This window comes from Seriola dumerili, unplaced genomic scaffold, assembly GCF_002260705.1.
Source record: "Seriola dumerili isolate Sdu_G_001 unplaced genomic scaffold, Sdu_1.0 BDQW01000036.1, whole genome shotgun sequence".
In the NCBI taxonomy this organism is placed as follows: domain Eukaryota; kingdom Metazoa; phylum Chordata; class Actinopteri; order Carangiformes; family Carangidae; genus Seriola; species Seriola dumerili.
Genome location: NW_019174291.1, coordinates 4,453,818 through 4,477,582, shown reverse-complemented (window position 1 = coordinate 4,477,582; position 23,765 = coordinate 4,453,818). Strand labels below are relative to the sequence as shown.

Below are 23,765 nucleotides of genomic sequence, written 5' to 3'. Positions count from 1 at the left end.
ATCCTCCCCCAGAACAGAAGGATACCAACCAGTAGTTCCCATCTCATCGTCAAGGCCCATACCTGTTAATCACCAGTTCTGGGGAGTTGAAACATTTATATATCTTTCTTACCTGTAATTTTAAAAATTACAATATATTTCATATAATTATGCCTGGGAATCTTTTATTACGATTTCACACACCCCTAAAGTGGACCGTACCATTTCTAAACCTTGATGTTAGCTGGATGTCTCATCTTCCTCCCTCACTCCCATCAATTGAGACACTGTAGGTAATTGTAAATAGCAGTAGCTATCTACCTGTTTAATGCACTTTACTTTCTTACCTTCAGAGTTTCTTAATTAGACTGTGTCAAATATCTATGGATCTTCTAAATTTAGCCTTAAAGAGGACATGAAACACTTAGTGAAGTTCACATAATTTACAAGCCATATAACCCCTCTAATCATCCTCACATGTTTAACACCTGTCAGTTTAACTGGATTAAAAATAATAATAATCTAAATTACAGTTTTCTGACATGTGTAGCGCCATCTTGTCCTGGCGTAGAGCTTGACGTCATTTGGTTGGTTCCGGTGAACATGCTAACGTGTATACATATGGTAATCAGTGACAGGATGAGTGACAGTGCTCGTATGACAGACTCAATGGAGAGTAAGAAAAGCCAAACTAAAAAGCAAATTGGGGGGAGCACTTCTGTATTGCCCCTGGATGCAGCAATGAATTTTATGGAGTTCAAAACAAAGGAAAGATTGTCTATTTTCATTCTTTACCACTTAAACGGCAAGTGCTGTTTCGTCGTTGGCTAGCTGCACTGAAACGAGTGAATCCTCCGGTTAGCCGTAATGCTAGGGTTTGCAGTAAGCACTTTGTAAACGAGGACTATGTGGAGAAGATGAGTTTTGAATCCAGTGTCCTAGTCGCTTGCCGCACCAACAGGTTGAAACCCGAGGCTGTGCCGTCTGTGTTTAACTTCTCTTCTTACAAGACAGGCTGTACAGACATTCCCACCCCCTGTACTAGCTAGGATGTAGCTGTGCGCCGTAAGGAAAGGGCTCAACGGCGCAGGCATCTGGCAGAACAGAGAGAGGTGCGCACAATTATGAATGATGACAGGGGAAACAGCTTAAAAAAACAGATCCTCGAATTTTAATTGAATAAAGGTCATCATGATATGAAAAAACTTTTTCTTTTTTTTTTTTTTTTTTTGCCTCTACAGAGATCGTACTCATTCTTCTTAGTTTTACTACTTTTCCACTTGTCATCCAGCTCTGATATTGCACAGTGCATTATTTATATGGACTAAACTATGAATTTTTTTTTAAGTCTGTCAGTGTGATGAGCCACAAAGGCAAAAAACATGTCATCTCAAGCACCACGTTGTGTTGCCGGCCCGCACCTCCTGGAACCACTTGCTGCTGCTGCTCCTCCTCCTCCTCCTCTAAATGATTAAAGTGGCTTTGTGCACTTTCTCTGCTTCTCCTCCTCACCGGCTCGAAAGCATATGCCATAGGGTTTCGATTAATGTCAGTGAAAGTCCGCTCTGCTTCGTCTTCGGCCATTTTTCGTCGCTTTTCACCGTAGCTGAATGCATGGAATCCCCACACACCAACCTAATGACGTAGCGTGTGACGTAAAGGCAATATGGTGGCAAACCAGAGTGAAGGCATAAGTTAACATGGATAATAAATCTTTAATAACTTAGCGTGTAATTGTTTTATATGCAAAAAAATTTCAAAATATATTCTAGCACACTTTATTATGTATAAAAACTTGTAAAATTAGAATGTTTCATGTCCTCTTTAAGTTAAAGTTTAGCTAACTAATGTTATCTAGTTTATAACTATTGATTTAAGTTACAGTTAGGCTAACTATTGTTAGCTAGTTTCTAACTTTAGCCTTAAGTTACAGTTTAGCCAACCAATGTTAGCTAGCTAGTGGTATGCCCTTTCACTTTGTGTTAGCTTGTCATTTCCTCACCAATGTAAAACGTCATATATGATCTAATGTTAGCAAACACATGGTGCTCAGTCATTAACAGTGAGACAATGGTGGATTAGTTGTTATAGAGAAACGTTTTGACATCAGTTTATTATTTCATGTTAATGGTCTTTGTGTGTCTGTGGTGGTTTAGTTAGTATTTTACCTTTTTAATATCAGCTTCTATAATTGTCATCCCCTTTGTTTTCATTTGTGAATTCAGGAGTTTTACCTGTTGGGTCATGGAACAATATTAAAATACCGGTGTGCTGAAGTCTCAGTAATTGTATTAGAAGTGGTAGAAAGTAATTAAGTACATTTATTCCAAGTACTGTACAATTATTATACAATTTTGAGGTATCTATACTTTACTCTACAGTGTTCACTGGAAATATTGTACTTTCTACTCCACTACATTTATTTGACAGCTTGAGTTAAACAAGCGAGATACTGTAAAGACTGCTACACTTCAGTTCACTGAGGCATGCGCCTACAATTTACAAGGTTCCCTTTTGATCTGGAGAAAAAGCTAAATTCAATTTAGAAGAGATGTCCACTCTCCTCATTAATCTTTACTCCTCTCACAGCTGACATGTGCCAAAACATTAAAACACTTTTATACCAAGAACCTTCCTGCACCTTCTAAAGTCACAGACACTCACACCATCCAGTCAACTGGTCCTCGCACTAAGAACTAAGAAGTTATTTTCTACTGTAACCTCAGACTGGCCGAGGAACCTCAGGTACCTTTGTACTGATATTTCCACCAGTCTGTCAGACTTATTTATGTTTTGCCTGATTTCTTCTATAAACTTACATCAAAAACAGAAGATGGTTTTCAATTTTAACATTAAATCTTTCTCTCACTCAGCTGTATGTTTTAATGAGCACATTTCAAGGTGTGATATTAATACTTTATTTACCTACACAGTATCTCTATAACCAGTCAACATTTTATTACAGAAGAGATGTTTGAATGTTTGTCTTATTTTGGACATCTGCAGTCCGTACATGAAAGGAGTCAGAAGTGGCTGCATGATGAGAAAGTACAGAGACAGGATGATCCGCAGCACACTGGGAACACTAGTCATATCAAACCTGCTCCGCAGGATTTCAAAGCAGCAGCCAAAAGAAAAGTTGAGCAGAGACACAAGGTGAGGTGTGCAGGTACTGACAGCTTTCTGTCTGGTCTGTTTAGAACCAGAAAAACACACTTTGAGAATCTTCATGTAAGAGAAAAGGATTGGAAGCAGAGGAACTACAATGGTGAGAACAACACCAAACAGTCCATAGATGTTATTCACTTTAGTATCAGAACAGGCCAACTTCACTACAAGGTAGTTATGACAATACAAACTGTTGATGGTGTTTTCACAAAGAGGCAAACGGATGTTTAAGGATAAAGTGATTAAGAATTTCACAAAAGAGTACAACCATACAAAAATAATGAAGACAGCTACATGGTTAAATGTCATACGTGTGTTATATTGTAGAGGATAACAGATAGCGAGGTATCTGTCATAAGACATGATGGCTAGGTTTAAAAACTCGACACTGGCGTAAGTGTAAACACAGAAAATCTGCAGGAAACAAAAAGGCACAGAAACAGTGTGAATGTCAGAGAGGATCTGAATCAGCAGGAATGGAAACAACCCTGTACTACCATATAGTTCATTTACAAACAGGCTGCACAGGAACAGGTACATGGGTTCATGTAAGCTTCTGTTCAGACAGATAACTACAATCAGAGAGGAGTTGGCAATAATAATTACAAAGTAAAGCAGAGCAGTTATCATGAAATACAAGTATCTTAAGTTTCCAATGTCAAAATAAGCTCCAAGGATGAAGTAAGTTAAAGATGATAAAGTTGAATTCAGCATCGTTCTTCTTTAAAGTGACAAAACAACAGTGAAAAAAACAAGTTTCCCCGCCCAAAAACAAATCATTCATTTTACTGAAAGACATCCCATTGAAACAGTGACAGCTTCATGGACATTTTATTTTAAATAAAAAAAAAAATACACACTATCACATGCCATATGAACTTACCCAGCCATCAAACCCGGGACCCCCCCCCCACTGACTGTTGAAGGACCTGTCACCTGCTGAGCTGTAGACTCCTGTACCTGTCCCTGCATCAGCTGCTCCTTTATACCCCGTCACGAGAAACGCAGACCAGTCCTACATTATGACTGTCATCAACACAACAACAGTGAGGACTCACTTCACTCACTGCGTTACCACATAGCTGATGGTAAATTAGCTTCATTTAGGTTAGGGTTAGGGCTGAACAATTGTGACAGGAAAACAAATAATTACTGCTCCATAAAATATAATGTTTTTTTTCTTTTGCTTTGCTCTTGTGAAATACTAGATAGTTTTATCTTTTGAAAAGGACTTTAAAAACCACTACAATTACACAGTCTGAAGAGAAACATCAGTGTCTGGTTAACAGTTAGGACCAAAGAGTTTCCTGCTCGACTGTTGACTGTTTGTTGCAAATTTAAAAAAGAAATTAACTTAATTAATTAAGCAGCCATGCTAAGTGGCTAACACTAGGCTACTCACATGTTTCAAATGATGAGTCATGTTTGATGTTGATGACTGACAGGTGAATGTTTGCCTGTTGTTCTTTACCCTCCGGAAACAATCCACACTTCGATTTCCTGCCTGACGTACCGGTGTGTAATTATTGTAATTACTGTAATTACTGCTACTGTTCATCATTCTATGTCTCTATGTCTTGTTTAGTATTTTATTGCTAAATATGTTCAGTTAGACAAACACAAGATGCAAAGAGTGACAGAGTGTAGCCACTTCCTGTGAGAGTGATGTTTATTTTCATGCCGTGAACCAACCAATCAAACCTTGGTCAACTAAAGACCAGTTCATACTTCCTCAAGGGTCTGCTTTGATCATGACATCTGTGTCCACAGACCCCTATGTGGACATCTGATCATACACAGCAGTGCACCAACTATGCATGCTCCAGAGAACGAAAGGAATTCTTTTTTTTGAAGAGAGGTTGTGTGATGAGATCTGGTGTTCATATGATTCTTCTTTGATGGTGTTGAACTCCTGACCCTGTTCTCTTGTTAGTGCCACGGGTGCTCAGCTCCGAGGCACTCCTCTACAGCTAGAATAGCTATTAATATTCTCCTTCGAGTTTATTATTCTTCCGCCAAATTTTGGCGCGTAACTCGTCCTGCAGCTTTGAGAAAACCCCAGTAATATATACATCAAAACGTGCGTCTTGATCCCGAAAGAGGTGCTATGACTTTTGGTGTTAAAATTCCAATTTTTCCCAAAGTTATTCCCAAAATACTGGGAATAAATAATGCATTAGGAATGCATTGGAATTTTCTTTAGAAACCCTAAACCCCATTGAGACTCTATGGGGTATTCTCAAGAGGAAAATGAGGGGCACCAGACCCAACAACAAAGAAGAGCTGACAGCAAGCATCAAGGAAATCTGGGCTTCCATAACTCCCAGGCAATGCCACAGGCTGATTGCCTCAATGCCACGTCGCATCGAGGCAGTGATTAAGGCAAAGGGATTCCCAACCAAGTATTGAAGATTGACATATCGTTTTGAAAGTACCATATTTTGATTGATTTGATGTGATCCTAATTTCTTTCTTTTTTTCTGCAAAAACTTTGAAGTAAATGGTGATTTCTTCACAGTATTCTAATTTTTTGAATTCCTGTTTTCATGGGTTTTATGAGCTGGAAGCCCAAATTATGTAAAAATAAACAAATAAATACTTGAAATTGTTTAAATTGTGGGCCCTGAATCTATAATCTATGAAAGTTTAACTTTTTGAATGGAATTATGGAAATTAAACAACTTTTCATTGATATTCTAATTTATTTTGGAAAGGGTCTGTATATATATATGAGAGAGTCATATACATATATTTATTTCTCACTACACACACACACACACACACACACACACACACACAGTATATACATATATATATATATATATATATATATGTGTAGTGAGAGAAGGAAGAGGTGCTGGTGGACAATGTGCTGCAGTGGCGGTTCCAGCTTGTATGGCACTCTGGGCCAATAACCCCTTCAGCCCCTCCTCCTGCATCTGCAACCACGGACACACTATCCTGCACAAACTGGAACTTTTTATTAAACAAATAAAAAAAGCTGAAGACCCAAGCTTGAAGAAGACACACCACCAACCAACCAGAGGCCTGGGAGTTTGAGGGTTCTGCACAGTATCTTAGCTGTTCCTAGGTTTGCGCTCTCATGTGCAGACACCTCAGATGTTGTACCTGGAATCTGCTCGAGCCACTCTCCCAGTTTGTGGGTCACAGCCCCCAGTGTGATGACCACTGGCACCACTGTTGCCTTTACTCCCCGCATCCTTTCTAGCTCCTCTTTCAGCCCTTGGTATTTTTCCTGATGTTGCTGTGGCTCAAGATTGCTACATCTATCACCACTGCCTTCTTCTGTTGTTTGTCTATCAACTCGTTTGGTTAGCAATTACCAGTTTGTCAGTCTGGATCTGGAAGTCCAACAGGATCTTAGCTCGGTCATTCTTAACCACATTAGTCTTCGTTTCTGACCGTGGGACTTCCAGCCCATACTCAGTGCAGATGTTCCTGTACACTATGGCAGCCACTTGGTTATGACATCCCATGTAAGCTGTTCCTGCCTGCATCTTACACCCTGCTATAATGTGCTGGACTGTCTCAGGAGCATCTTTGCACAGCCTGCACCTGGGGTCCTGCCTGGTGTGGTAGACCCCACCTCTATTGATCTTGTACTAAGTGCCTGCTCTTGTGCTGCCATGATTAGTGCTTCTGTGCTTGTCTTTCAATCCTTTTCCAGCCACAGAAAGGATTTCTTTCATCTATCTGTCAGTGGTACATACAGTGTAGGGGCTTGTCTCTCCATGATGGTTCATCCTCCCCCTCTGAATTATCGGGTTTCTGCTGCCTGAGGTATTCACTTATAGCTCATCTTCAGGGGGCATCTTCCTGATGTATTCCTGGATCTTGGTTTTTTCATCCTGGACAGTGGCTCTGACGCTCACCAGTCTCGGCCTCCCTCGCTCCGCTTAGTGTACAGTCACAGGGTGTCGGACTTGGGATGACACCCTACATGCACTGTGAGGAGCTTCCTTGTCTTGATATTAGTGGCCTCTGTCTCCTCCTTTGGCCAGCTTATATATATATATATATATAAATGTCAGGAAGAGGCTGTGGTAGATGGAAGATATACTAAGTGCAGGACTGTCCAGGTTCACATCCAGGCTCACAGGTTCACATCCAGAGACCAGACAACAACAGCTCTTTGGTTCAAGTCAGTACAGATGGACGTTTATGTTAAATGTAAATAAACAGGTTGAACCATTTCTGTATTAAACCAGACCAGCATCTTAAACCTGAACAAAAATCTGAGAGAGTCTGAACTGAACCAGAAACAGTTTAATAAAGCTGGAGTCACTACAGGAGGAGATTAAACTGTGAGATCAGATATTTAGGAGGAAAACAAACAGCTTGTCTGTGAAGATTTTACTGACACATTCTGTGGTTTTCCAAATACATGAAGTAACCTGCACATTGAAGAATGACACTGAAGCTGTGTTACAAAGAGACACCAAGGATCCTGACCAAGCATCCATATACAGTATATGATTGATAGATATATAGTGCAGATTGCAAATGCAATGTAACGTGCATTGATATACATATCACATGATATACATATATGTACTGTATATGTGATAGCAGCCCCTGATTAAGAAAGTCATGTAGAGTCACTAATGACAGACAGTGTGTGTGTGTGTGTGTGTGTGTGTGTGTGTGTGTGTGTGTGTGTGTGTGTGTGTGTATTCTAACTATTCATGTACAGTTTTTTACTGACCGTTAAATTAATGTTTTAAAACTAATGTGAGGCTGACTCACTTGATGCTGTTGCTGGGGGGGGGGGGGGGTTGGGGGGGGGGTGTTTAGAGGGAGAGTCATTACAGTCCTCTGTGGACCAGTCACACCAGTACTGAGGTCTGCTCGGGCTGTCTTGTCTCACTGGTAAACAGCTCTGTAATTGCTTCTGAGGGAATTAGTGGAAACAGTGTCTGATGTGAAGACGCCTCAGGGACAAACATGTTGACAGGCTGAAATGACCTTTGACTTGAGGGACTTTATTATAAAAAGTCTAACCTTAACGAAGTGATCTAACTTTCCCCAGCAGCTGAGGACCTGAGGCCACTGAGAGGTTCACTGTAGTCACAGTTAGTTTGAGAGACAGTTCTTATTTGTGATGAATTCAGATCATTGATCAGATTAAAGCTTCAATAATCAATGTTTTCATGTTGATGAATCCACAGAGGATTTCAGCTCCTGTGGATTTTCTCCTCATCACATGTGCAGTCTGAGCTTTCAGGTCAGATCAGTAGAAAATACCTTATTGTAATTTATCTGATCAATATTAGAATTTGAAAATAGGCACAAATATTCTGATTAATTAGATAGGGGGGGGGGGGGGTTAAAGTGGTCTCTGTGAGAGACCTCAGACCACTGCTGAGATCTGGACTCTGTTTTACAAACCCTCTTCATATAATAACATTTTGTTTTTAGCCAAAGCACAAGAAGAATGAATGAATTAATGTTTGACTAATGAAACTAAAGGAAACTAAAGTTCATATCAAAGAACCACCTGCAGCTAAAGTCAGTTCACCTTCATCGGTCAGATCTCGGTCCTTCAAATATTTTATATGTCTAGCTTCATGTTTGATGACAGACTGGATCCTCTTGACCTGGATGATCCCAGACTGACCTGAGGAGAGACTGAAGGCACAGACAGACTTGACCAGGTCATAGTTTTCACTGCTGCAGGAAGCTGCTAACAGCTCCTCCCAGTCTTTTTGCTGAATCTTAAAAACTGATTTTGACAGATTTCAATGGTTTGAAACTAATTTATGAATAGAAGTGGTGACAAAGTAGAAAAGGAGGGAAACAACAAAGACTGAATACAACCAAAACAAATTAACTTGTCAGAGCAACGTAACATGACGTGGCTGGATACAGAACAGCAGCTGTTCAGAGCAGTTCTCTGAAGAATCACTGATAATAGTTGAAATCATTATCAGGCTAGAATCAACCACTCCACAAACCAATCTAGTGTCACAGTGGTCACAGCCTCCTCCTCCTGAGTTAGTGTTGAATAATGACAGAACATTATGATGTCAAAGGGAAGTTGACCTTTGACCTTTTGGATATAAAATGTTGTGACTTAATTTTATCCTGTTAGACATTTGTGTTAAATTGTGTTATAATTAATGAATTAAGTCTTGCGTTATGGTCAAGAATGTGTTTTCTGAGATCACAGCGACCTTGACCATTGAACTTTGTCCACCAAAATCTAATCAGTTCATCCTTGAGTCCAAATGAACATTTGTACCAAATCTGAAGATATTCCGTCGAGGTGTTACTTAGATTGTTCACAGGGTCAAAATAGAGTTTGGTGAGGTAACTTTGACCTATGATCTTTGACCACCACACTTGCTGGGGCATAAAAATATACATTAGGATGTTAAACAATATCACTATAGTGTGCACATGTTCAAAATCCCCAATAAAATAATCAACAAGATATTTAAAGTGAAGGAAACAGCCTAGGTCTGTCCAGAGGTAACATGAGTCAAAAAGTCTAAATCATCTTTCTATGAAGGAGAGTTCATAAGGATTCAGGTAAATAATCTGACACACACTTAGCCCTTTTTTTAAAATAATTTTATTCATAACACATGGAGGATAAATCCTCCTTTCACCACAGAAACAAAACAACCAGGACTGAAATGTTGAAATAATAATTAGAAAACTAGAAAATTTCTGGAGAAATTTTGAATGTGCCTGATGCTTGGTGCGTGTACTTCACTCCTCTCCTTTCAATCTGTACAAAGGACGTTACTTTCAGTTTCATTCATGTCATAGAGACTAATCCTGACACTTACCTCAGTCACTGCAGGTGCCCTTCACAAAGCCTTTTGAAGCTGTCACGACTGGCCAAAGTAACCTCACACTGATGGTTTTACAACCAAATTTGTCCCCACAACCAAAGCAAGATATGTATACACACATGTACATGACCTAACAGAAGTTGATCTACAATAAAGCTATACCACTATATCCCCATACGATAGCTTCTAAGATCAAACTTTTACCTTACCTCTTTACAGAACATCTTTAGGTTACCAGATATATCAGTTCCCAGGTGAGAACTGCAACGAAATCAACCAATTAATTGGGGGAGTCCAATTGAGTCCAATTGAGTGCAATTAGCCAATAAGAATCAGCTTTGTCCATTTCTGCCTGGATACTGTGTTAGTAGCACCTGCTGAGACCTGAGACCTGCTGTTTGCTATCAGCTTCTGAATTTGTATTGCAGTCTATGGGAGATCTACTATGATGGTTGAACAGTTCCTGTAGCTCAAAGCTCAAAGTAAGTTCAAAATGTCTGCTGCTGTTTTTACTGTTGCACTGTCCAGTCTGAACTGTAATCTCTCTCTATGAGCACTAACTTGTAAATAGCTTTCTGCTTCTGTGTGTGTGTGTATGTGTATGTGTGTGTGTGTGTGTGTGGCTCATGTTCAAATTCTGTAAGAGTCTGTGCGAAGGTAGACACATTCTGTGAAACAGGACAAACTTTTCTGCTATTGAGGAAGCCGTGATGTGTGAAGACTGAAATATGTGGCCGTGAGGATGAGTTAAACAAAATTTTTTCAGAGGAGTTCTAGAGGTTCTCCCACTCTAGCGATAATGTCATATACTCTAGCTCATTTGACAAAACGTAAACTGCAATTTTGCGTAAACTGATCTTGTGACCCATTTAATGTTTCATCCATTTTTCTACGTTGAAGTAGGACGCAGCAGTAGAGCTCCAAAGTTGATCATTTTGAAGACATCATCGCCATTTACGTCACCATTTACATTGCCATTTACGTCGCCATGGTTACTCAAATTGCTTAGAAAAGTCACAGCCCACCATTTCCAATCGAGCTGCACGCATTGAAATATATAAAATCTGGGTTTTCTCAAAGCTGCGGGACTAGTTAGGTGCCAAAATTTCAATACAGAAGAGGAATAAGACAATCTTGAAAAAGCATTTCCTGCTGAAAATGCATGTGTATGCTGAGAGCTGAATGAGATTCGTAAAGCAATGCTGAAGAAGCTGAAGCATTGCTGAAGTAGCTGAAGTAACTGCTGAAGTAGCTGAAGTAACTGCTGAAGAAGCTGAAGTATTGCTGAAGTAACTAAAGTAGCTGAAGATTAAAAGCAGAATTTGAAAGCTGGAGGTTGAATGTCCTGAAATAGTTGAAAAAGGCTTGAATAGTTGATGTGAGGTGTAACAAACAACACAAAACTGTACAAAACATACAAAATGTAAAAAACAGGTTATTTGAAAGCTGAATGGCCTAAATTGGTTGAAAATAAAAACCAAAGAAGAAATTTAGAATCAAAACTTGTAATGTTACACGTGAAGGAGATTACTGACACAATGCTAAAATAGTTGAAAAAGTAGCTCATATTAACTAATGAACAGTGTTTTGAAAAGTTAGATGCCAAAATGTTAAACTGGAGGAGCTGAACTCCATTAACTGCAAAAGTTGAGAACTGAAACATGTTGTCATGTTGTCTCCCTCTATGAGTCCTAACTTGTAAACAGCTTTCTGTGTGTGTGTGTGTGTGTGTGTGTGTGTGTGTGTGTGTGTGTGTGTGTGTGTGTGTGTGTGTGTCTCCGGTTCGTGTGTGTGTATGTGTGTGTGTCTGTGTGTGTCTGCATCTGTTAGTGTGCGTGTGTCTGTGTGTGTCTGTATCTGTTTGTGTGTTCGTGTGTCTGTCTACCTGTCTCTCTGCTTGTCTGTATTCATGTGTGTTTCTTTGTCAGTTAGAATGACAAACTGAAATTAACTGCCAAATGCTTCCTGATTACAACTGGACTGAAACATATTTCTAGTGAAAACAGTTAAGAGGTGTGTAAATCATTTTCTGTATTTAGTGTTGGAGCAGTCTGTAGCGGGATAGAAATGTCAATAAAGTGGTTGATAAACACCAGAGGTATCAGAGGAGTTTCTAATCAGTTAATTTGACCTAGCTGTGTATCCCCTCCTGGCAAACAGAGGTTGCCATGGTGATAATGCTGTCTGTCTGTCTGTCTGTCTGCCTACCTTTCTTTATCTCTGAAAAAGGTAGCACCTGAAAAACACTGGTTAAAGGTACACCACCAATCAGAATGAGCTCCAAAGGTAATCCTGGCTGCAGAGTCCACTTCATCTATATGATAAAAGCACTCCAGTAGTTAGGGGCAGGGCAGGAGCCCGTTTCCAGTTTCCCCTTTTGGATTTTGGTGAAGATAATCAACAGAGTCAGGCTGTTGTTCAACCTGAAGCCAGCAGTAATGCCTAGCCACAGCCACAACCAACCTCAGTGCCCCCCGTCATACCCCCAGCCCAAAACAAAGTCAATTCTGTCACAAGGGCAAATCCCTCCTATGTCCAGCTCAACACAGGAAAACCACATGAACAAAATACTGGAGAATCAAAACAGCTTGACAAGGATTCTTGTGAAACAGCAGCTTCTGTCTACACTACCACAAGGAAACATTCCACTGTTTGATGGGCAAATTCTGGAGTACAAGTCCTTCATTCACTTCTTTGAAGGTATGGTTGAAAGTAAAACAGACAACAACAGAGACAAGTTGCAGTTCCTTATACAGTTTACAAAAGGCCAAGCTTGGAGGAACTAGACAGTGTCCAACATGAGAAGCATTGTGCTTAAGCTACCGTACAAGCTCAGAGAGAAATGGCGTAGCAAAGCTTACGAACTGCAAGAGGAGCGCAGTCATAGGGTTAGGATTTTGGACCTTGTCTGTTTCACTGAAAAACAAGCTCGCATAGCAGCCAATCCAGTTTTTAACGACCTTCAAGATCAGTCAACAGTTAAAGGAAAGGTGGCTGTAAAGGCTAGATCTCCTGTCAAATTACAGATCTCAAAGTCATCTGGCAGCAATTTTGCCAGAGGTGTTGCTATTGCCCCAAAAGAAAAACAGTCTGAACCCTACTGTCCCTTCTGCAGCTGTAAACACACATTGGAGCTGTGTAAACCATTCATGGAGGAAACACACAGAAACAAGCTCAACTTTTTATAGACCAAAGGTATATGCTTTGGATGTCTCTCCACAGGACACATTAGCAGAGACTGCAAAAGACGTCTCACCTGCAGATTGTGCAAGCAAGCCCACCCAAGTGTCCTGCACATTAATGTTAAAGAGGGTGCAACTAAAGAGACTGAAAGGCTCTCCGGTGCGGTAGGCAGAGCATCAGCAGAGTTATGTGGCCATATAGGGGCCGGAGAACAAGAGAATGCGTTATCCATTGTCCCAGTTCAAGTTAAGGCAGCAAAAGGCAGCCAGGTCTTGCAGGTCTATGCCCTCTTGGATCCTGGATCCACCACTACCTTCGGCTCCGAGGCACTCATGTCTCAACTCAACCTGAAAGGCAGAACAGAACTGGACAGCGACAACTTCATACCTCTCCCTGATGTTTTCACCCAGAATGAAATGCCAGTCACCCTAAGCAGCATTCCTAAGCAAAATGACTTAGCGCCGTGGGCGTACCTGAACAAAGTCAAACTTCCCAGTATTGATGCTAAAGTGGAATTATTAATTGGCACACATGCTCCAAAGATATTAGAGCCCTGGGAGGTTATTAATAGCCAAGGTGAGGGCCCCTATGCAGTACAAACTCTCCTGGGTTGTAAATGGGCCACTCAGAAATAGGGGTGATGGCAGTACAGTGTTTGTGAACAGGATATCAGTCGTAAGTTTGGAGGAGCTTCTGATCTCACAATATAATCAGGACTTTAATGAGGTATCATCCCAGGAAAAGGCTGAGATGTCAATTGAGGACAAGAAGTTTTTGGAAATAGCCAGTGAGGCTGTCCTACAGGACGGATATTACAACCTGAAGTTACCTTTCAGGAGAGTCAACGTCAGCATGCCAAACAACCGTCAAATTGCTGAACAGCGCCCGCAGAGCCTAAAAAGGAAGATGAAAATGGACCAACAGTACAAGCAGGAATATATTACATTCCCCAATGACATCTTTGAGAACAACTACGCAGAGGAGGTCCCACAGGAAGAACTGACACAGTCTTCAGGACAAGTCTGGTACACACCATGGGGTGTACCACCCCAAAAAGAAGAAACTTAGAGTGGTTTTTGACTGTGCAGCCTCTTACCAAGGTGTGTCTCGCAACACAGAACTACTGCAGGGTCCTGACCAGACTAACTCTCTTGTAGGAGTCATTATGAGATTTCACAGAGAGCCCATTGGATTTATGGCCAATATCAGGAGCATGTCCAGACGTTGTCGGGAGTGCATACAGCCACGCTGTATATAAACACCTCAGTTAGTTAAAGTGAGTTGTGTGTTTGGTTTTTCTGATATAGGACAGACTGGGACCTCAGACTGATCTGTGATCTGAGATATACATGAAATGAACTGGACAGAAACTCAGCTGTCTGACTGCAGAAAGGAACAGTGAGTTTCTGATGCTGTTAAAAGTTTTACTGTCTCAAGGTTTGTTCTGCTGCATAAGAAAATCAAACTTCAATATAATAAAGACTTAGTCAGAAACATGATGACATTAAATGTAATGATTTGTTTAATAAAAGGTAAAGGCAGAGTGTCTGTGACCACAACAGATAAGCAGGCCTGTTGAATAAACTGTTGATGACCTGGACAGAGGTCCAGTTATTTAGTTCTGTGGAAACAGTGAATTATATTTGTGATTTATTAAAGTTCGCATCAGAGAAACTTTCATAAACAGTTTTGAGCATGTTCACAGTTCATTTTTGATCTTCTGATGAACTGAACTGAAGTCAAAGTAAATTCAGTGATGTTGCTTCACTGATGTGGTAAAAGCACAGAGCTTCCCAGGTGCATGCTGGGAGGATTTCACTACCAACAACAGAATGCCTTCCTGTCATTTCATTATAAATAAATTAGACTGTTAATCATTATTCCTGCAGATTTAAAGACTTTTAAACTGTTTAAAAGCTAAACAAATAATCTACAGGAGTTTTGAATTTCTCTGATTAATTATTGAGTCTCCGATTAGTCATGTGATCAGCTCATCGGCATCTGTGAGCAGGAGGAAGTCACTGAGTTTCTGTTCTGTTCCATTAGTTAACTGTGAGAAAACAGCTCCTCCTGCTGGTCACAGAGACTCATTACACATCCACGTCATAAACTCGTTTCAGAAAGTACAGCGAGGAGTTACTGCTGTTTCTGTGTGAATTTGTTCAGTAAAACCAGAACTTGTGAGCTCAGGTTCAGGTCATATGACCTTCTCTCACTCTGATTTAAACATGTGTCAGCCTCTGACCTCATAGCAGCACTGAGGACTGATTTATTCATGTTTTCTAATTGTTTATAAATTATTGCGAACAACAGAGAGATTGTCTGACCTCTGAATGAAATTTTCCCACTGATAAAGCAGAGCAGGCGGACTAGTTAATCATCATTTTAAATATCAGCTCCTCCATGTCTTTACTGTTTAGAGGACCTGAGCTGAGACTCTGATCCTGTTCTCTATTGTGTCAAGACTATCTCTCCACCCTCAAATTCCATATGTACGGGGACTGACCCCCACGGCGGCAGCTGATGTGGATACTCTTTAAGACACATCATGCAGTGATTAGCAGTACGTGGTTATACAGGTATAAGCACCACGCATGCGTGGTCTCTGTGAGTCCTTGATTTCCACGGAGTTGAGCAAACTTGTGTATAGAAGCTTGACATTTGAGTAGAAGAGAGTGAATGTAGCAGTTGTGTTTGACTTCAGTATGGTCCACTTACCTTGTGAGTAGGAGAGCTGGTCTACAGGCCCCTTTCTGGATTGCTGCATTGTCTGGCAAACACAGGCTGGTGAAAGCGTGGTAGCTTGTTGCACCGGGTTTTTCTGGTCTGCTGCTTGCTAGCCATTTCCCATGTGAGATCTGCATGGCCAGCCAGAACCCAGCATCCTGCATGAATTATTTTATTCTGCCAGCTAGAGTCAGCGAACCTAGGGCTCTAGTTTTTGCTCACAACTGTCCTGTCTCATTCACTGAGCAGCTGCAGCAGGTGAAGCAGCCAAGAGTGGTGCTTTGGAATGACCAAGTGGGGGTGAAGCCTCAATCGGTCAATATCCTGGGTGCAGCTATCGGGGAAGGGTTGGCAATGCCCTCCCCTGTGTCAGCACCGTTTACTATACAGCACCCTCCTCTGCCCATGTGAGGCAGGGGGAACTTGATCTAGTGTGTTCCACATCTGATGCATCGCATTAAAGGGAGATTGACATCATGGGGAGTCAGAGGTTGAAGACCTCCCCCCTGGTCAGATGTGTGTGGAGAGAAGGCAGGTAGAGGAGGCAAAGGAGCATCCACCTCCCCTCTATTGCCAACTCATTACTCTGTCCGCTCAAGCATTGGGAATTGAAATACCAGCTGAGATAGGCCAGGCAGCCTCCCATTTTCATGATGAGGTGAATCAATCACACTCTTTCTCTGTACCGCTCCCTGACTAGGGAGATGTCAGGAATGCTCCAACAGTGCTGTGAACATCAGGTCCTGACAGCTCCATGGCCGCGGCCACCCCAGCTGGACTCTGTGGCTTCAGGTGACCTACGGGTCTGTTTGAGGCAACCGGCGTGTTAGAGCTAAACGTGGTCAGCGGAGGGGGCAGGGCCATGGCCAGGGACCCCCCAAAGCCCCCACCGCAGTCCTGATGGCTCTGGGAACCCAGCCTCCCCTTGCTGCCTCTCAGGACTGTCTCTCCTGTGCTGGGAGACACTTGGGGTGGACCCCTGGGTAGTTTTTACCATGACTCAGGGTTATCGCTTGCAGTTTCTGCATCCACCCACACTGATGAGGTCACCCACCTTTTCAGTACTGGCAGAGCCACAGTGCAGGAGGGTTGTGCCTACAGAGATCGACACTCTCTTGGCGAAGAAGGCCATCAGAGAGGTGACACAGGTAAATCTGCAGGCTGGGTTCTATTCCCAATATTTTCCCAAAAGAAGATGGGAGGTTGAGACCAATATTGGAATTTAGAGGGCTCGACAAGTTTTTGAGACCCCTACGATGCAAGATGTAGACTGTGCCAAAGGTCTGACAGGCTATCCTCCAAGGCAACTGGTTTGCCACGATCGACCTACAGGATGCATATTTTCAGATCCCAATATGGGAGGGATACAGACGCTACCTCAGGTTTGCCTTCGATGGCAGAACCTTCGCATTCTGTGTCCTCCCATTCGGGATATCACTGGCCCCTCATGCATTCACAAGGTGCATGGATGCAGTCCTGGGACCCTTGCGTTGGGAAGGTCTTCGCATCCTCAATTACCTGGACGACTGGCTGGTGTGTGCTCACTCGGAGGAGCACTGTCACAACAATGTGGCCTGGCTCCTGCAGCACTTAGAGCACCTGGGCCTGCACCTCAACAGGAAGAAAAGCAGGCTCCAGCCCTCACAGACTTAGAATTCCTGGGCATGTGTTTGGATGCCAAAGCAGGAACTCCTGGAAGACAGGCCGCCCTCAGAGCTTGCTTGTCCCAATTCCGTTTGGGAGCGAAGGTAACTTGGAGGTTATGCCTCCACCTTCTGGGGTTGATGGCAGCCACGGTCCACATTCTGCCCCTAGCTCTCCTGAACATGCACCCAGTGCAGCACTGCTTCCTGCACCTTGAACTTTGCCCACAGAGGGATCTGCAAGCCACAGAGTGGGTGATACGTACACTCCATGTAGCTATCTGGTGGTGGGAGCAGCCAGCCAACTTGGCACAGAGCAATGTACTCGGGACAGTGTTGTGTCACCAGGTGGTGTCATCCGATGCCTCCCTAGTAGGCTGCGGAGCTGTCCACGAGGGCAGGGGCAGAGGCATCAGCGGCCGGTAGCACGGGTCCTGGTTGGCACAGCACATCAATCTTCTGGAGCTACAGGCTTTCTACCTAATTTTTCTGCACTTCCAGCCAGAGCTAAGGGATTGCCAAGTGCTGGTGATGACCGACAGTACAGTGGCAGCAGCTTATGTAAACAGACAGGCTGCATCCAGTGGTTGTACACCAGATCTGGGACCACTTTGGTACTGCCATAGCAGATCTCTTTGCCTCCAGGGAGATGCCTCACTGTCCAATCTTCCTCTTCATAGGGAGTGATGATCCTCCCTTGGGCACAGATGCGATGGCACATCAGTGGCCACAGGGCCTCCTGTATGCCTTCCCTCCCTTCCTCCTCCTGCAGCCGCTCCTACAGAGAGTCCAAGTAGAGGAGGTGAGCCTCATCCTGGTGGCCCCCAATTGGCCCCAGATAGTTTTCAGAAATAGCACCCCTCATTCAAGGAATGCCCTGGGAGCTCCCTGTTTGGCGGGACCTCTTGTCTTAGGCTCACAGGACTCTTTTTCATCCCTCTCCCCAGGAGGAGAGAGTGCAGAGTTCTTAGCCATGGGATTGCCCCAGTCAGTGGTTAGCACTCTGCAAGGAGCCCAGGCTCCATCAACAAGGACGGCATATTCATACTGTTGGGGAGTGTTTCAATCATGGTGTGACTTCGGACAGGTGGACCCATTCTCCTGCATGGCCTGTGATATTCTCCAGTTCCTCCAAGAAATGTTGGAGTTGGGCAAGTCTCCCTAAACTTTGAGGGGAATGGTGGCAGCCATAAAGGCAGTTCATGTTGGTCAAGGGTTGCTGTGACCTTATTGCTCAGTTTCTTAGAGGTGTCGCAGGATTACTCCTTACCAAAGACGGCCAGCTGTCCCCCCATGGGATTTGGAGTTGGCACCATGAGCCTTTTGAGCCACTGGAAACAGTTTTGCTGAATTGGCTTTTTCTTAAGTCAGCATTCTTGTTGGCGGTTATGTCAGCAAAGAGAATGGGAGAGCTTCATGCCCTTTCGATACATGAGGAATGCTCCTGCTTCTTGCCGGGTGATGCTGGGGTGATGCTGCGCCCAAACCCTGCATTCCACCCTAAGATCTGGTCTGAGCTACATCTTCTCCACCCTCCTCAAGATGGTGTTGTGTGGGTGAGTGAGACATCACTGATGTGCCCTGTCAGGGCCTTGACAGTGTATATTCACCGGACATGTGCCCTCAGGACAACAGACCAGCTCTTTGTCTACTACAAACCTAACTGCCTTGGGCGACCAGTCTCCAAGGCAAGACTCTCTCATTGGATTGTGGATACAATCCAAGAGGCATACAAGGCAGTGGGAAAGTCAGCCCCAGGAGGGGTGCATGCCTATTCTACAGAGGGCCTCTCTACCTCATGGGCATTATGGCAAGGTGCTTCTCTATCTGAGATTTGTGCGACAACCTCTTGGTTGACCCCATCCACTTTTATCAGGTTCTACTGCATGAATGTGGAAGCTAGTACCCCATTTGCTCAGCGTGTGCTGGGTGCAGTGCGGCAGGACAACACCTGACAATCCATGCCCATGTGACCAAGGCTAATGCAAAGATCCTTGGCTTGGGGTGATGTAATTTTCTAAGATGGCTTGCAATCTGGAAGGCTGGGTGGCCTTCCATCCATTAACAGCTGATCTTAGTGTCTGGCAGGGCCAGCTAAGCCTTGGTGGAGTCTTGCATCTAGGTCATGGGTGTGTACATATTGTATATTTGTAAATAGTTCTTTTTTTTGGAGCACATGGGTGAGCACTCTGGTGGCAGTGATGTCTCATTCAAACTCAACTGTCATCTCAGTCTCCCGCAAGAGCAGTGAGGTCTGCTCGGTTTCCTCGCTGTGTGTCTTAAAGAGTCCCCATACATATGGAATATGTAGGGTGGAGAGATAGTCTTGACATGATAGAGAACAGAAGGTTACATATGTCACCCAGGTTCTCTGAGTGGAGAGAGAATCTCTCCAGCTAGTAGCCACTTTGAAATGGTTCCAATCAAGGTTATCGAAAGAGGCCACACATGCGTGGTGCTTATATAACCACGTGTTGCTAATCAGTGTGTGGCCACCACAGGTGATGTGTCTTAAAGAGTATCCACATCAGCTGCCATTGTGGGGGTCAGTCATGCAAAACCATTCCCTTTTTGGGGGTTGTCTGACAGCTGATTTCATCACATTAAACTTTAACTACAGCAGCAACATTTCTCGCAGCTTTTATTTTGGTAGGAACTCTGTCACTAGTGTAAAATGTTGGGGTGGGCTTGTTTCTCACTTCCTCTGTGCGCTGCCACAGGAACAGGTGGTGGTTTGTGTCTCCGTTCAACTCCGTCTGATAGTCCTTCTCACACTTCCTGTCCTGAATGGCCTTCACCAATCTGACCATCTGGTCACCGTACTCTCCAAACGCCACCTCCATCACTGTGGAAGAGGAGCAGCAGTGAGTCGCAGAACCTCAGGGATGACCAGCTTCAGTTAGTCTGGGTCTTACCGAAGTCATCAGGGTTGTGGTATGCGGGGCAGTTAAGTTCAAGGTCTCTCAGGTAGGGAACCAGACTGGAGACCCTCCCTCTTCAAGAGAGAGGACACCCACAGCACCGTGTTCTCATTATGAAAAGTATCGCTCATTGATCCTTGGATTTAATTAATGTCAGCAAAAAAAGTCAAGCCTTCTTTTTAGGTTTTTTAAGGGACAGTTTAGTAAGAATATATAGGAATGCAGTTCTTTTAAATTTAGCCATCCATTAATCTATTATCATCTACATCCACTTATCATGTTCAGGGTTGTCAGCGACGTTCAGCGAAGAACAAGTGAATTATTAACTAATAATGGATTATTATAATTAAAATGATTAATATTAATTAATAATACAGGGCACCCCTAAAGTTAAGTTTGAGCTCTGACTATCTCAATCAGCCACAGGTCACAATAAACATGCAGAATAAGGACTAAAAGACTTCTCAGCAAAATGGCAGATGTGATCTGAAAGATGACGTCACGCAAGACAGACCCAAGATGGTGGATGTGACTTTGTGGGGGGTCTCGTCACATGAGCCAAATTGGTGGACATGGTTTGTCTTGCTAGATGGCAACAAGAAGTGCTGACTAGCGGTCGGCACTCTTATGCTCACCCAACTTAAAATCCTCACCACCTGTGTCTAGTGGTGAAGGATGTTCTCCGCAGTCTGCTTTTATACACTCATTCACAGTATAATTGCTGGGACACCTGTAGTACATATGTCACTACTCTCAACATGCCTATCTTGTATGGCACTAAGCCAAGTTAAAAGTGGACATGAACAGAAGAATGAGAACGCACAAACCAGCAGTGTAGGCACCTCAAGTTATGTGACTGTGATTTAAATAGAATTTTAGGACCCTCACAGAATTTGCTATATTTTCCTAATACAGATGTCTAGTGTGTATGTGAAGATCTGAATGTGTGTGTTGGTGGAGAGAGAGAAAGAGGGGAAGGAGAGAAAAGGTGACTCGCGGTGGAGTCGGCGACCGTGAGAGGAGAGCGGCAGACACTAGAACCGCAGAGACCGCACGTATGGCTGGGAGGCTGAATGCTCATCGTCTGGTTTATTACAGACTGAGCGGCTCTTTCCACCCGCAGTGGCACACACAAGACATTTCTGCAGCTGTTCCAGGGTATGTTATATATGAACAGTTGTATTTTTGGCATGATCAACTGTGTCATGCATTTGGGTTCCTCCTTAATCTATCTTTGGTCAAGTGTGGAGGGAGGCGAATGTGGTTGCAATACACAGCCCAAGGTTCTAGTCAAACTTAAATTCGATGTAGATTCTATCACAGGGCGATACCGGTTGGAAGGCTGAGGTCAACCACCTCAGTGGGCACAGCTACTTGCAAGCAGAGGAGAATGCTAAGAACTCAAGGGAGTCTCATCATGGAACAGAGCAGAGTTTCAATTACTTGTAGTGAGGGAAAGTGGGGTTAGGTGTTAGTGCATGCCGGCGGGTAAGGTTTGGGCATGCATCTGTCTCTGTGGAACTACTACATGTTCCCTTCCCTCCTTTGGGGTTTGGATGGCTCCACCATTTCTGGTGAGGAGGCTACCTCTCCCTTTGGGAGTGAGAATAGTTGAAAGAGTTTGATTTGGTTTGCATGAACCCACTTGTACATTGGTGCTTGACTGGGAGTGTCCTATTGGGTTGGCAAATTGAAAATAGAGCACTTTGTTGCCTACATGGTACTCATGCTGGGACGCTTTCCAGTCATGGTAAGCCTTGGCTGCTTTGATGCTGGCTTCCGGGTTGTTTTGGGCCCATGTGAATGTGACCTGAAGATGTTTGCTCAGATCTGTCACATATTGGTGGGCCTTATAGGCTGTTGCAACACTCACATCTTCTGGGCAGTACAGAAGTTGCAGCGGCAGAGTCATTTCCCTCCCAGTCGTCATCTCAAAGGGGGTCAGTCCCTTGGAGCGGTGACCGGAGGGCCATCAGCACCAGGAGAAGTTTTACATCCCAGTCTTTGCCACTGGTCAGCAAACCAGACATCGTTGGACATATACAGTATATATATATATATATATATGGCTGCACACATTTACACTTCATGGTTTATGTGTGACGTTTGATGTGTCATCATATCGACACATCAGTAAATGTCCACATGGAGGTGCTATCACAACACTTTTTGACTGTGTGAATCATTTGGGCAGTGACCAGCTGCTTGCAAAGTTTCAGCTCTGTAGCCTTAAGTTTCTGAGATATTAAGGATTTCATGCTCTCTTGAATTAATGACTTGTTAATTATTATATTATAATCAAGAGATATTATACTGCAGTTAATTCCGACCAAGTAATTTGTTTGGACGAGAGGCATTCCATGAGTGCTGATATAGATTAAATGGGCAATGGGACTTTAAACTACATGTTGTACAGGTGTTCTATTAACTGTTAATTAGCATTACATTAACAGTTGTTAGCTGTCTTAGAGTGTAACAAACTTTGCAAAGCTCAAAATATTTTCAGAAATAACATTTGAATTAATTGATGTCTGGTCGTCAGAAGACGATGACGAGAGGAAGCCTGGATACTTCAGCGCACATCCCCAAGTACAGTGTGCAGGGCAGGAAAATGTTTATGTGTTGCTTAGCAACAGTCCAGTACCAGGGAACTACTTGCGTTGTTGTAGCCAAATAAATTATAAAATAAACAAACTAATCATAATGTGTTGTTGCTTGTTACTGTTAATTAATATGACGCTCCTAAAACTGTTGTATAAAAACCATATCACTCTCGGTGCTCGGCCTGCCGCCTCACAACATCAAACCTTGAGTGTGATATCGTTTAATCAACACGCTGCTTACAGGCTGATATCATAGGCCTCATCAGGTCTGACATTTTTAAAGTGGAATTATGTTTCCAGCCTGGGGGACATGTGACAGGGGAACCAGTAACTATTCGTTGTGGGTCTAAGTTTCATGTGAGATGGGACACTCAGCCCAGGGTGAACCCTGCTGGTTGTGTTGTTGTGGACAGTGTCACGCGGTGAGGTCAAGTTGGGGTTTTTGTCCTGTCTCCATGTCTTGTCATTTCCTGTTTTATTTTGAAAGGTTAACTCTCCTCTCGTTTCAGGTCACTTGCCCTTCCTCATGTGTCACCTGTCTGAGTGTCTTCCCTGATTCCTGATTGTGTCCATCTGTTTTCCATTTGCCCTAATGTGTCTTATAGTCTGTGTCTCCCTTTGTCTTGTGCCAGAGTGTCTCGTTCCAGTTGTGCACCCCAGCCAAGTTATCACAGTTCTTGCCTTGCCTTGTCTCTGCTTTCTCGTACTTATTCTTTACCT

The 23,765-nt window shown here is 43.2% G+C and overlaps 1 protein-coding gene across 1 annotated transcript; it reads right to left on the bottom strand.

Moving 5' to 3' along the window:
- Positions 1–2,904: 2,904 nt before the first annotated feature.
- Positions 2,905–3,861, bottom strand: LOC111216808 (olfactory receptor 10A3-like). The gene has a single exon (XM_022738420.1). It carries the CDS (start codon positions 3,859–3,861, stop codon positions 2,905–2,907), a length of 957 nt encoding a protein of 318 aa, XP_022594141.1.
- Positions 3,862–23,765: the final 19,904 nt, after the last annotated feature.

Coding starts and splice junctions, on each gene's coding strand:
- LOC111216808 (XM_022738420.1), bottom strand. CDS start 3,861: ATGCTGAATTCAACTTTATCATCTTTAACTTACTTCATCCTTGGAGCT.